Genomic DNA, 14,010 nt, shown 5'->3' on the forward strand with positions numbered 1-14,010 from the left:
GCTGACACTGGAGGCAGGCGACCCCCCCCTGGCCTAGGCATAATTTTCATAAACACAGCCAGGCCCCTGGTGCCAAAAAGATAGGGGGCCACTGGTCTACAGGTTTGGCAATTACACCAGGCAGCATGATTTTGTTTACCTACTGGGACCTTGACTTTATAGTCAATTTTATTTTAGAGGTGAACATAGCTTTTAAATATCTGATGCTAAATCAAAGCCTTTGCATGCGATTTTGGATTCTTCAACAAAAGGGTGAAAGTGTGAGTGTAGGAAATAAAGAATGAATAATTACATCAGTCAACCTAAGTGGCTCTGGCCATATAAATCAGAACAGGGTTATTCTCCGGTAATTCTCATGACCTTTCAGAGCTGAATTAATCTGAAAAACAAGAGAGTTTTGATTCTCTCTCCCCCCCCCCCCCTACAAATTTACCAGGATGTTAACCTACGGCCTATGATATGCACACAGACTGCAAATCACTGCAAAGACAATGGGGAATTCATTTCAACCCATCCAAAGAAGCGTCGGATGATTATACCCTGAAGTGGTTTATAGTGCTAAATACATCACATTATATTCCCTACATATTAAAAGTACTTGTACATCAGTTTACACATTGCTCTCAGGGGACACAAGCTCACTGTTGCCTCTGAATACAACACGCTTGGCTCTGTTTATAGGAGCACCACCCCAAGGAGCACAAATGGTAAATAAAAATTAGGAAACCTCCAGGGAATAGTGGAACAGTGCTAACATTACACCTGACTGACAGGACAACAAATAGCTGGGGATTGCTGTAGAGAATGAATGGATCATACAAGAATCAGGACCATAACACACCAGGTGGGGATGCAGTCTGGAAGACAAACATGGAGTAGAGACTGTAAAGAATGGTACAAATGGGCTGAATATCGGCCAGTTCAACAGAAACCAGCTGACATTCGGCCAGGGTGTACAGCAGCCTGTCTGGCTTCTGTCAAACAGGTATGCTGAAAAACCAGAGCAGAAAGCCAATGATTGTGAGCGATGACCGGTGTGTTCCGGCGATGGGGGGGCAGCCCCATTTAGAACACAATCGCTGTACCAACATCACATAGTTAGTACAGCGACCTCCTCTGACATACGGCCAGTGTGTCTGGATTTTGTCAAACAGGCATGCTGGAAAACCAGAGCAAGCCACCGGCTGCTAGCGCTGACCTGGCGATTGGGGGGGGCAGCCCCATTTAGAACACAATCGCTGTCGTGCATCACATAGTACAGCGTCCTCGTTTTTTTTTTTTTTTTCACGGTTGACTTAAAAAAAAAAAGAAATTGTCTATGTGTAGCAGGCCTTACAGTGGGAAGGCTGGTGGATGGGAGCTGAGGGTGGGTATAAGGGCTAGAATATGGCTCAGATAACCCAAAAGTCATCAAGAGGAAGCAGAAATAACTGGTTGCAGATGGTCTGTGATAGTCCACAGCTTGAAGGAATTTTGGGGTAATTTAGGTAAGAGTCATGGTATGGATAAGAACCCGGAGGAATAGGAGGAGGGGGGACTCCAGTAAAAAGGAAGATATGTTGCTGGCTGGAACAGGAAGAGGAGAGGTTCAATACATTTGAGAACAAGTAACCGTAGATTTTGAGAACAAGTAACAGTAGATTTTAGGATACCCGGTACCGATCTTTCCTCATTACAAATCGCATAGTATAGCAATAAGTATTTCTACATACACTGAATTGCCACTCTATGGGATTCTAATCTAGTACACAAATCTGGGTAGAGAAGGGTTTTATTGTATAAACCTCAACCTTGTTTTAAATGACAGCAGTGTACATTCGTGCAGCCCTCAAACTTTCCATTCGCCTGCACACATTTGGCGAGTGGAAATTAGTTGAGGGCGAGTGTGGAGCACGGGTGGGCAGGGCTGACCAGAAATGATCAGTCAGGAAACTATCCAAAGAGCCGGCCAGATCACAGAGCGGGGACCTCCTGCTGTGACTAAGCTTGTATATGAAACGCAGGCCGCTGTAAAAGTCCAGTTTCCTATGATAAACACACTGGTCCAATGCTGGTCCAGGAGGCGGGACTTTGACAGTAACTGGCTTTTTTTTTATACAAGCTGTGTCACAGCTGGAGATCCCCGCTCTGTGTGATCCGGCCAGCTCTCTTCCCATCACTGCAGCATTGATGGACACTGATAAGCTGGCACTGATACGCTTTATGTTAATATTATTAAAGTAGTTATTTTTGTAACTTTTAAAACATTAACAGTGTGATTTCATGAGAATTTACGGGGCACGTTTAGGAGCGGGGCAGGGTAGGGGTTGGGTGGGACAACTAGAGCGATTATGGCCCCTTTCACAGGATCGGACGGATCAGGTCCTGTTTTCAGGCGGACCCGATTGGGCCACCCATTCTCCTCTATGGGGAGGTAGATGTCAGCGGACATGTATCCACTGACCCCTGCCTGGCATCTGATCCCACAAGATCCGCTGAAAACAGACAGATGGCGATACGTTCGCCATCTGTCCAGCGGGTCGGATAAAAAATGGACAGGCAGTCCGTTTTCATCTGATCTCCTTATAGAGGAGAGCAGGACTCTGACAGTTCCCTCTCTGCACAGTGAGCGGAGACTGACCTGTCACCCCGCCTGCTCAGCGGGGATCAGCGGAGCAATCCTCGCTGAGCATTGGAGTCTGTCAAAACAGATCCAACCTGTGTGAAAGGTGCCCAACTCTTAAAGCCTGGCTAGTAGCGCAGGACTTGATATTTTGAACCCTATTAGTGTATGTGTAATCTGTAAACACAGTATTTGTTATTTTTTGATCCCATCGCCAGCTGTGTTGATGGATCGCTGGGCTCATCCTGTAACCCAAGTTATATACAGAGCATGGTAAGCTGAGGGCTGGGCCAGATCTCAGATAACAAGTTCCATGTATCTAGGATAACCAATGAAGGGGTGCGGTATTCAAAGTACAAGGATGAACCAGGAAACACTCCACAGACAACAGAAGCCTGGTTGCTCAATTATTGCCAAATCTGTTTTCCCAGGCTCTGAATTACACAAAAGGATTCCTGAAGATACTAAAGACACAGAGAACCAAGGACATGTTATATACCCAACTACATAGAACAAGGACAAAAGGATCACATATCAAACTAAATAAATTACGAGGGTCCCAGCACCTTACCAAATGAAGACACGGGGTGTAATATAAGGAATAAAGTGGGTGCGAACTGGAGAGTATAACAAATAATGAGAATGGACACGAGGAGGAAATGTTAGAGGTGTAAGGATGTGAAGTTATAATAAACAGAACAGAAAACACCAAGGCCCCTTTCACACTTATGCGACACGACTTTGAAAGCAATGGCTATGGCTCAAAACGCAATCAAATCGTGGCAAAGTAGTGCAGGAACTACTTTGAAGTCGGTGCGACTTCAAAACGCACTGATATGAATGGGGCTGATTGAAAATAATGAAAATAACTTGTAATGCGATTTTGCGGTCCAAAATCGTGGGACAAGTCGCACTAGTGTGAAAGGGGCCTAAAATAAGGATAATAAGGCGATAGCAATTCATTTATGCAATATGGACTCAGGTAGACAATGAACTTCATATACGTGTTCTAGGGGCCCCATGATGCCAATTACCAGTGATGGGCATGCGGGGAAACTAAAGGTTACAACCGGGATTTAAATGTAGTAGATATTAGACAAGGGCACAGGGAACCAGAGACTGATTTGTAACAGGAATAGGATTAGGCTCTGCTGCATTATCATGCCTTTTTATTGCATCTTCTTATTTTTTGTGGGGTGGGGTGACAGACATTTCACAATCTTGTTGAAGTCTATGGGGCCAAAACAAACTATGCTGCACCAAAAAGAGAGCTTCAGCGCTTTTCCATGAACTGCACTGCCCCAATCCTGCATTGATGTGAATGGGCACCATTGTGATTTCTATTGTAGCTCTGCAGTGCACAGACAGATGTAGCAGAATCTGCACTAGTGTGGACGGGGTGTAAAGTTAACCTACACAAAAAGCAATTCTAATTAGCTGTAAAGGGGCCCAGGGCGTCAAATTATACACAAATGCAATGGTAATAAAGAGCGGCCAAAGATCACAGAGCTAGGACTCAGGAGAACAAGGGCAATAAATTATATGAAACCGGATACTAAACTCTGAATGATAGAGGGACAAATCCTGTGTCTGACATGAAGAGGTCTCAAATTGCACCTGGCAGAGACAATAAGAAGCTCAAAAGGGGAGAGATGTTGGGTGCCGCTCTATTTTACCCAAAGATTGGGGGGGGGGGGGTTACATGTAGAGTGCCCAACTCTACCAGGGTATGGTGAGCTGGTGGGGACATGAGGAGTGCCAAACTCTACCAGGGTATGGTGGGCTGGTGGGGACATGAGGAGTTCCCAACTGTACCAGGGAGGGGGGGGTGAGAGGAAACAGATAGGGCGCCCAAATCCACCTGGACGTGGGGACACATAGGGCGCCCAAATCCACCTGGACGTGGGGACACATAGGGCGCCCAAATCCACCTGGACGTGGGGACACATAGGGCGCCCAAATCCACCTGGACGTGGGGACACATAGGGCGCCCAAATCCACCTGGACGTGGGGACACATAGGGCGCCCAAATCCACCTGGACGTGGGGACACATAGGGCGCCCAAATCCACCTGGACGTGGGGACACATAGGGCGCCCAAATCCACCTGGACGTGGGGACACATAGGGCGCCCAAATCCACCTGGACGTGGGGACACATAGGGCGCCCAAATCCACCTGGACGTGGGGACACATAGGGCGCCCAAATCCACCTGGACGTGGGGACACATAGGGCGCCCAAATCCACCTGGACGTGGGGACACATAGGGCGCCCAAATCCACCTGGACGTGGGGACACATAGGGCGCCCAAATCCACCTGGACGTGGGGACACATAGGGCGCCCAAATCCACCTGGACGTGGGGACACAGGGTGCCCAAATCCACCTGGACGTGGGGACACAGGGTGCCCAAATCCACCTGGACGTGGGGACACAGGGTGCCCAAATCCACCTGGACGTTTGGGACACGTAGGGCGCCCAATAGTACCCAAACATGGGGGCAGGCTGGATGGCTGAACCTAACCAAAGAGGGACACACATGGGGATGTCAAATCTGCACAGACAGAGTAATTGTTTCTACGGGAAAAACAAATACAGGGAGGGTATAAATTTAAGGTGACACCATATAAATAAAAAAGGACAATAATGAGTGATAGGAATCACAGTGCAGCGAAGAAAAGGAAAAAACAACAGGAGGAGGAAGAGGGGTAACATGGCAGACGTAGCAGGATGGTAGAATGTGTAGTGTGATTGGGTACGGAGGGCCAGGAAAAGATTGGGGCCTGTAGTATTGAACGAAGGCAGAAGACCAGCACAGCAGAGACATAACCAGTATAATGAGGAGGATGAGACCAGCAGTATGATAAGGAGGATGAGGAGATCAGCAGTAGAAGGAAGGACATGAAGATGGAATGGAATACTGAGGATGGATTGGGTTTGATAGATACTGTTTATAATGCTAGACGATTTCTTTATATGGTGATGGGAGCAGCAGCAGGACAAGGAGGAGGAGGAGGAGGATGAGAGCAGCAGTAAGACAAGGAGGAGGAGGAGGAGGATGAGAGCAGCAGTAGGACAAGGAGGAGGAGGAGGATGAGAGCAGCAGTAGGACAAGGAGGAGGAGGAGGATGAGAGCAGCAGTAGGACAAGGAGGAGGAGGAGGATGAGAGCAGCAGTAGGACAAGGAGGAGGAGGAGGATGAGAGCAGCAGTAGGACAAGGAGGAGGAGGAGGATGAGAGCAGCAGGAGGAGGAGGAGGATGAGAGCAGCAGGAGGAGGAGGAGGATGAGAGCAGCAGGAGGAGGAGGAGGATGAGAGCAGCAGGAGGAGGAGGAGGATGAGAGCAGCAGGAGGAGGAGGAGGATGAGAGCAGCAGGAGGAGGAGTATGATGATGAGAGCAGCAGGAGGAGGAGTATGATGATGAGAGCAGCAGTAGGAGGAGGAGGATGATGATGAGAGCAGCAGTAGGAGGAGGAGGATGATGATGAGAGCAGCAGTAGGAGGAGGAGGATGATGATGATGAGAGCAGCAGTAGGAGGAGGAGGATGATGATGATGAGAGCAGCAGTAGGAGGAGGAGGATGATGATGATGAGAGCAGCAGTAGGAGGAGGAGGATGATGATGATGAGAGCAGCAGCAGTAGGAGGAGGAGGAGGATGATGATGAGAGCAGCAGTAGGAGGAGGAGGATGATGATGATGAGAGCAGCAGCAGTAGGAGGAGGAGGATGATGATGATGAGAGCAGCAGTAGGAGGAGGAGGATGATGATGAGAGCAGCAGTAGGAGGAGGAGGAGGATGATGATGAGAGCAGCAGTAGGAGGAGGAGGATGATGATGAGAGCAGCAGGAGGAGGATGAGAGCAGCAGTAGGACAAGGAGGATGATGAGAGCAGCAGTAGGACAAGGAGGATGATGAGAGCAGCAGTAGGACAAGGAGGATGATGAGAGCAGCAGTAGGACAAGGAGGAGAAGGATGATGATGAGAGCAGAAGTAGGATAAGGAGGAAGATGATGAGAGCGGCAGTATAAGGAGAAGGAAGATGAGAGCAGCAGTAGGATAAATGATTTTTAGATTTTTTTCTTGTTTTACGCTTTTTTTTTGCATTTCTTTAGTTACTTTCTGGTTTGCATGTCTAGGCAAATGTCATAAATCCCAGAAGTCTTCAGGACGGTTCTCAGCTCAGCCCATACTTGAGCTAAGGGCAGCCTGTAGTATGAAGGGGGGAGGGATGAGGATGATGCAGCATATAGTATGAGGATGATGACTAAGAGGTTTGTAGTATGAGGAAGGGAGGAGGAGCATGAGGCCTGTAGTATTTGGGGGGGGGGTTGAGGCCTGTAGTATTGAGTGGGGGGGCCTGTAGTATTGAGAGGGGGGGTGATGAGGCCTATAGTATTGAGGAGAGGGGGGTTGAGGCCTGTAGTATTGAGTGGGGGGGGCCTGTAGTATTGAGAGGGGGGGTGACGAGGCCTGTAGTATTGAGTGGGGGGGGCCTGTAGTATTGAGAGGGGGGGGTGACGAAGCCTGTAGTATTGAGTGGGGGGGGTGATGAGGCCTGTAGTATTGGAAAAGGGGGGTGACGAGGCCTGTAGTATTGAGAAGGAGAGGGGGTGATGAGGCCTGTAGTATTGAGTAGGGGGGGGGGGGGTGATGAGGCCTGTAGTATTGAGAAGGAGAGGGGGGGGTGATGAGGCCTGTATTGAGAAGGGGGGGGGGGTGATGAGGCCTGTAGTATTGAGAAAGGGGGGGTGATGAGGCCTGTAGTATTGAGAAGGGGGGGGGGGATGAGGCCTGTAGTATTGAGAAGGGGGGGGGGGATGAGGCCTGTAGTATTGAGAAGGGGGGGTGAGGCCTGTAGTATTGAGAAGGGGGGGTGAGGCCTGTAGTATTGAGAAGGGGGGGTGAGGCCTGTAGTATTGAGAAGGGGGGGGTGAGGCCTGTAGTATTGAGAAGGGGGGGGGGGGATGAGGCCTGTAGTATTGAGAAGGGGGGGGATGAGGCCTGTAGTATTGAGAAGGGGGGGGATATGAGGCCTGTAGTATTGAGAAGGGGGGGGATATGAGGCCTGTAGTATTGAGAAGGGGGGGATATGAGGCCTGTAGTATTGAGAAGGGGGGGGTGAGGCCTGTAGTATTGAGAAGGGGGGGGTGAGGCCTGTAGTATTGAGAAGGGGGGGGGTGAGGCCTGTAGTATTGAGAAGGGGGGGTGAGGCCTGTAGTATTGAGAAGGGGGGGTGAGGCCTGTAGTATTTGAGAAGGGGGGGATGAGGCCTGTAGTATTGAGAAGGGGGGGATGAGGCCTGTAGTATTGAGAAGGGGGGTGATGAGGCCTGTGGTATTGAGAAGGGGTGATGAGGCCTGTAGTATTGAGAAGGGGGGGGGGGTGATGAGGCGAGAGAGGGGGGAGGGGGGGGGGGAGAAGGCCTGTAGTATGGGGGGGTAATAGGGATGAGGCCTGTAGTATTGGGGGAGGGGGAGGGGGGGAGTAATAGAGGGGGGTGAGTAATAATGAGGATGAGGCCTGTAGTATTGGGGGGGGGGGTGAGTAAAAATTCAGGATGAGGCCTGTAGTATGGGGGGGGGGGGAGAGATAATCATGAGGCCTGTAGTATAAGGGGGGGGGGGGGGTAATAATGATGAGGCCTGTAGTAAGGGGGTTAATAATGATGAGGCCTGTAGTAAGGGGGGGGTAATAATGATGAGGCCTGTAGTAAGGGGGGGTAATAATGAGGCCTGTAGTACTGTAGTAAGGGGGGGGGTAATAATGATGAGGGCTGTAGTAAGGGGGGGGTAATAATGATGAGGGCTGTAGTAAGGGGGGGGGGGGTAATAACGATGAGGACTGTAGTATGGGGGGGTGAGTAATAATGAGGACTGTAGTATAGGGGGGGTGATAATGATGAGGCCTGTAGTATGGGGGGGGTAATAATGATGAGGCCTGTAGTAAGGGGGGGGGGGTAATAACGATGAGGCCTGTAGTATGGGGGGGTGAGTAATAATGAGGACTGTAGTATAGGGGGGGTGATAATGATGAGGCCTGTAGTATGGGGGGGTAATAATGATGAGGCCTGTAGTAAGGGGGGGGGGGGGTAATAATGATGAGGCCTGTAGTAAGGGGGGGGGTGATAATGATGAGGCCTGTAGTATGGGGGGGGGGTAATAATGATGAGGCCTGTAGTAAGGAGGGGGGTAATAATGATGAGGCCTGTAGTAAGGGGGGGGGTAATAATGATGAGGCCTGTAGTAAGGGGGGGTAATAATGATGAGGCCTGTAGTAAGGGGGGGGGTAATAATGATGAGGCCTGTAGTAAGGGGGGGGGGGGTAATAATGATGAGGCCTGTAGTAAGGGGGGGGGGTAATAATGATGAGGCCTGTAGTAAGGGGGGTAATAATGAGGCCTGTAGTACTGTAGTAAGGGGGGGGTAATAATGATGAGGGCTGTAGTAAGGGGGGGGTAATAATGATGAGGGCTGTAGTAAGGGGGGGGGGTAATAACGATGAGGACTGTAGTATGGGGGGGTGAGTAATAATGAGGACTGTAGTATAGGGGGGGTGATAATGATGAGGCCTGTAGTATGGGGGGGGGTAATAATGATGAGGCCTGTAGTAAGGGGGGGGTAATAACGATGAGGCCTGTAGTATGGGGGGGTGAGTAATAATGAGGACTGTAGTATAGGGGGGGTGATAATGATGAGGCCTGTAGTAAGGGGGGGGGGGTAATAATGATGAGGCCTGTAGTAAGGGGGGGGGTGATAATGATGAGGCCTGTAGTATGGGGGGGGGTAATAATGATGAGGCCTGTAGTAAGGAGGGGGGTAATAATGATGAGGCCTGTAGTAAGGGGGGGGGTAATAATGATGAGGCCTGTAGTAAGGGGGGGTAATAATGATGAGGCCTGTAGTAAGGGGGGGGGGTAATAATGATGAGGCCTGTAGTAAGGGGGGGGGGGGGTAATAATGATGAGGCCTGTAGTAAGGGGGGGGGTGATAATGATGAGGCCTGTAGTATGGGGGGGGGGGTAATAATGATGAGGCCTGTAGTATGGGGGGGGTAATAATGATGAGGCCTGTAGTAAGGGGGGGGGGTAATGATGAGGCCTGTAGTAAGGGGGGGGTAATAATGATGAGGCCTGTAGTAAGGGGGGGGGTAATAATGATGAGGCCTGTAGTAAGGGGGGGGTGATAATGATGAGGCCTGTAGTATGGGGGGGGGTAATAATGATGAGGCCTGTAGTAAGGGGGGGGGGGGGTAATAATGATGAGGCCTGTAGTAAGGGGGGGGGTAATAATGATGAGGCCTGTAGTATGGGGGGGGGGTAATAATGATGAGGCCTGTAGTAAGGGGGGGGGGGTAATAATGATGAGGCCTGTAGTATGGGGGGGGGGTAATAATGATGAGGCCTGTAGTATGGGGGGGGGGTAATAATGATGAGGCCTGTAGTATGGGGGGGGGGGTAATAATGATGAGGCCTGTAGTAAGGGGGGGGGGTAATAATGATGAGGCCTGTAGTAAGGGGGGAGAGGGTAATAATGATGAGAACCGTAGTAAGGTGGGGGGGGTAAATATGATGAGGCCTGTAGTACAGAGGGGGGGGGGGCAGTAATAATAATGAGGCCTGTAGTATGGGGGGGGGTAATAATGATGAGGCCTGTAGTAAGGGGGGGAGAGGGTAATAATGATGAGGCCTGTAGTATGGGGGGGGGTGATAATGATGAGGCCTGTAGTATGGGGGGGGGGGGTAATAATGATGAGGCCTGTAGTATGGGGGGGGTAATAATGATGAGGCCTGTAGTAAGGGGGGGGGGTAATGATGAGGCCTGTAGTAAGGGGGGGGGGGGTAATAATGATGAGGCCTGTAGTAAGGGGGGGGGGTAATAATGATGAGGCCTGTAGTAAGGGGGGGGGTGATAATGATGAGGCCTGTAGTATGGGGGGGGGTAATAATGATGAGGCCTGTAGTAAAGGGGGGGGGGTAATAATGATGAGGCCTGTAGTAAGGGGGGGGGTAATAATGATGAGGCCTGTAGTATGGGGGGGGTAATAATGATGAGGCCTGTAGTATGGGGGGGGGGGGTAATAATGATGAGGCCTGTAGTATGGGGGGGGGGTAATAATGATGAGGCCTGTAGTAAGGGGGGGGGGTAATAATGATGAGGCCTGTAGTAAGGGGGGGGGTAATAATGATGAGGCCTGTAGTAAGGGGGGGGGGGTAATAATGATGAGGCCTGTAGTAAGGGGGGAGAGGGTAATAATGATGAGAACCGTAGTAAGGTGGGGGGGTAAATATGATGAGGCCTGTAGTACAGAGGGGGGGGGGGCAGTAATAATAATGAGGCCTGTAGTATGGGGGGGGGGGTAATAATGATGAGGCCTGTAGTAAGGGGGGGGGGTAATAATGATGAGGCCTGTAGTAAGGGGGGAGAGGGTAATAATGATGAGGCCTGTAGTAAGGGGGGGGGTAATAATGATGAGGCCTGTAGTAAGGGGGGGGTAATAATGATGAGGCCTGTAGTAAGGGGGGGGGTGATAATGATGAGGCCTGTAGTATGGGGGGGGGGGGTAATAATGATGAGGCCTGTAGTAAGGGGGGGGGGGTAATAATGATGAGGCCTGTAGTAAGGGGGGGGGTGATAATGATGAGGCCTGTAGTATGGGGGGGGGGGGGTAATAATGATGAGGCCTGTAGTAAGGGGGGGGGGGTAATAATGATGAGGCCTGTAGTATGGGGGGGGGGTAATAATGATGAGGCCTGTAGTAAGGGGGGGTAATAATGATGAGGCCTGTAGTAAGGGGGGGGGGGTAATAATGATGAGGCCTGTAGTAAGGGGGGGGGGGTAATAATGATGAGGCCTGTAGTAAGGGGGGGGGTGATAATGATGAGGCCTGTAGTATGGGGGGGGGGGTAATAATGATGAGGCCTGTAGTATGGGGGGGGTAATAATGATGAGGCCTGTAGTAAGGGGGGGGGGTAATGATGAGGCCTGTAGTAAGGGGGGGGTAATAATGATGAGGCCTGTAGTAAGGGGGGGGGGGTAATAATGATGAGGCCTGTAGTAAGGGGGGGGTGATAATGATGAGGCCTGTAGTATGGGGGGGGGTAATAATGATGAGGCCTGTAGTAAGGGGGGGGGGGGTAATAATGATGAGGCCTGTAGTAAGGGGGGGGGTAATAATGATGAGGCCTGTAGTATGGGGGGGGGGTAATAATGATGAGGCCTGTAGTAAGGGGGGGGGGGTAATAATGATGAGGCCTGTAGTATGGGGGGGGGGTAATAATGATGAGGCCTGTAGTATGGGGGGGGGGTAATAATGATGAGGCCTGTAGTATGGGGGGGGGGGTAATAATGATGAGGCCTGTAGTAAGGGGGGGGGTAATAATGATGAGGCCTGTAGTAAGGGGGGAGAGGGTAATAATGATGAGAACCGTAGTAAGGTGGGGGGGGTAAATATGATGAGGCCTGTAGTACAGAGGGGGGGGGGGCAGTAATAATAATGAGGCCTGTAGTATGGGGGGGGGTAATAATGATGAGGCCTGTAGTAAGGGGGGGAGAGGGTAATAATGATGAGGCCTGTAGTATGGGGGGGGGTGATAATGATGAGGCCTGTAGTATGGGGGGGGGGGTAATAATGATGAGGCCTGTAGTATGGGGGGGGTAATAATGATGAGGCCTGTAGTAAGGGGGGGGGGTAATGATGAGGCCTGTAGTAAGGGGGGGGGGGGTAATAATGATGAGGCCTGTAGTAAGGGGGGGGGGGTAATAATGATGAGGCCTGTAGTAAGGGGGGGGGTGATAATGATGAGGCCTGTAGTATGGGGGGGGGTAATAATGATGAGGCCTGTAGTAAAGGGGGGGGGGTAATAATGATGAGGCCTGTAGTAAGGGGGGGGGTAATAATGATGAGGCCTGTAGTATGGGGGGGGTAATAATGATGAGGCCTGTAGTATGGGGGGGGGGGGTAATAATGATGAGGCCTGTAGTATGGGGGGGGGGTAATAATGATGAGGCCTGTAGTAAGGGGGGGGGGGTAATAATGATGAGGCCTGTAGTAAGGGGGGGGGGTAATAATGATGAGGCCTGTAGTAAGGGGGGGGGGGTAATAATGATGAGGCCTGTAGTAAGGGGGGAGAGGGTAATAATGATGAGAACCGTAGTAAGGTGGGGGGGTAAATATGATGAGGCCTGTAGTACAGAGGGGGGGGGGGCAGTAATAATAATGAGGCCTGTAGTATGGGGGGGGGGGTAATAATGATGAGGCCTGTAGTAAGGGGGGGGGGTAATAATGATGAGGCCTGTAGTAAGGGGGGAGAGGGTAATAATGATGAGGCCTGTAGTAAGGGGGGGGGTAATAATGATGAGGCCTGTAGTAAGGGGGGGGTAATAATGATGAGGCCTGTAGTAAGGGGGGGGTGATAATGATGAGGCCTGTAGTATGGGGGGGGGGGGGTAATAATGATGAGGCCTGTAGTAAGGGGGGGGGGGGTAATAATGATGAGGCCTGTAGTATGGGGGGGGGGTAATAATGATGAGGCCTGTAGTAAGGGGGGGGGTAATAATGATGAGGCCTGTAGTAAGGGGGGAGAGGGTAATAATGATGAGAACCGTAGTAAGGTGGGGGGGTAAATATGATGAGGCCTGTAGTACAGAGGGGGGGGGCAGTAATAATAATGAGGCCTGTAGTAAGGGGGGGGGGTAATAATGATGAGAACCGTAGTAAGGTGGGGGGTAAATATGATGAGGCCTGTAGTACAGAGGGGGGGGGGGGGCAGTAATAATGATGAGGCCTGCATGACACAGCAGGATGCGGCCTCCTCCCTCTATACCCGGGCCGGTCTCCTCCGCCCTCTCCCTCCACCTCTCCCGGACACACGGCCCCCCCTTTCCCCAGCCTCCCCCCATCTCCCCACTCTCCCAGTTGGCCGGGCCCCGGCACTGCGGCCTACCGGCACCCCGCACTCACTCTGATCCGGAAGCCATGTTCAGTGTCCGGCCCAAGCCGTTGACCAGTCCCGGGAATGCCGCTCGCGCTGGATGCTCCGCCCCCTAGCTCCGGTACAAGCTCTCACTGCCCGCTCGACACCCGGTGTCCCCTCAACTGTGTGACTGACTGCGGCGAAAGGGGAGGAGCCTGCGCCACCAGCAAAAAGCTGCGTCATTCCGCGGCACCGCGCCTGCGCAACATGCTCCGCGGCCAATCAGCGTGCGCCAGGGAAGACCACGAGACCCGGAGCGCCCCTCCCTCTTTCCCTCCCGGCGAACGTCTCCTATTGGTCCGCTGCGCTCCGGACCCCGAGAGCTGCCTGGCAACTGACACAACGCGGAGGCTAACTGGCTGCCCCAACGGAGTGGGCGGAGGCTAGGTCTAGACATTGAAACTAACGGCGGAGGGGCGGGGAGATTGGCGGTTGG

At 51.4% G+C, this 14,010-nt stretch overlaps 1 protein-coding gene across 1 annotated transcript in view; it reads right to left on the minus strand.

Annotated features, from left to right (window-relative positions):
* The window catches only part of VCP (valosin containing protein), a 78,693-nt gene extending 65,084 nt beyond the window's left edge, over positions 1–13,609 (minus strand). The window contains exon 1 of the mRNA XM_082256397.1: positions 13,562–13,609. Coding sequence (XP_082112523.1) covers positions 13,562–13,578 — 17 coding nt within the window. The 5' untranslated portion in view covers positions 13,579–13,609. The remainder of the gene's footprint in view (positions 1–13,561) is intronic.
* Positions 13,610–14,010: the final 401 nt, after the last annotated feature.

Source organism: Pelophylax lessonae, assembly GCF_965119305.1.
Source record: "Pelophylax lessonae genome assembly, chromosome: 1".
Classification (NCBI taxonomy): Eukaryota; Metazoa; Chordata; class Amphibia; order Anura; family Ranidae; genus Pelophylax; species Pelophylax lessonae.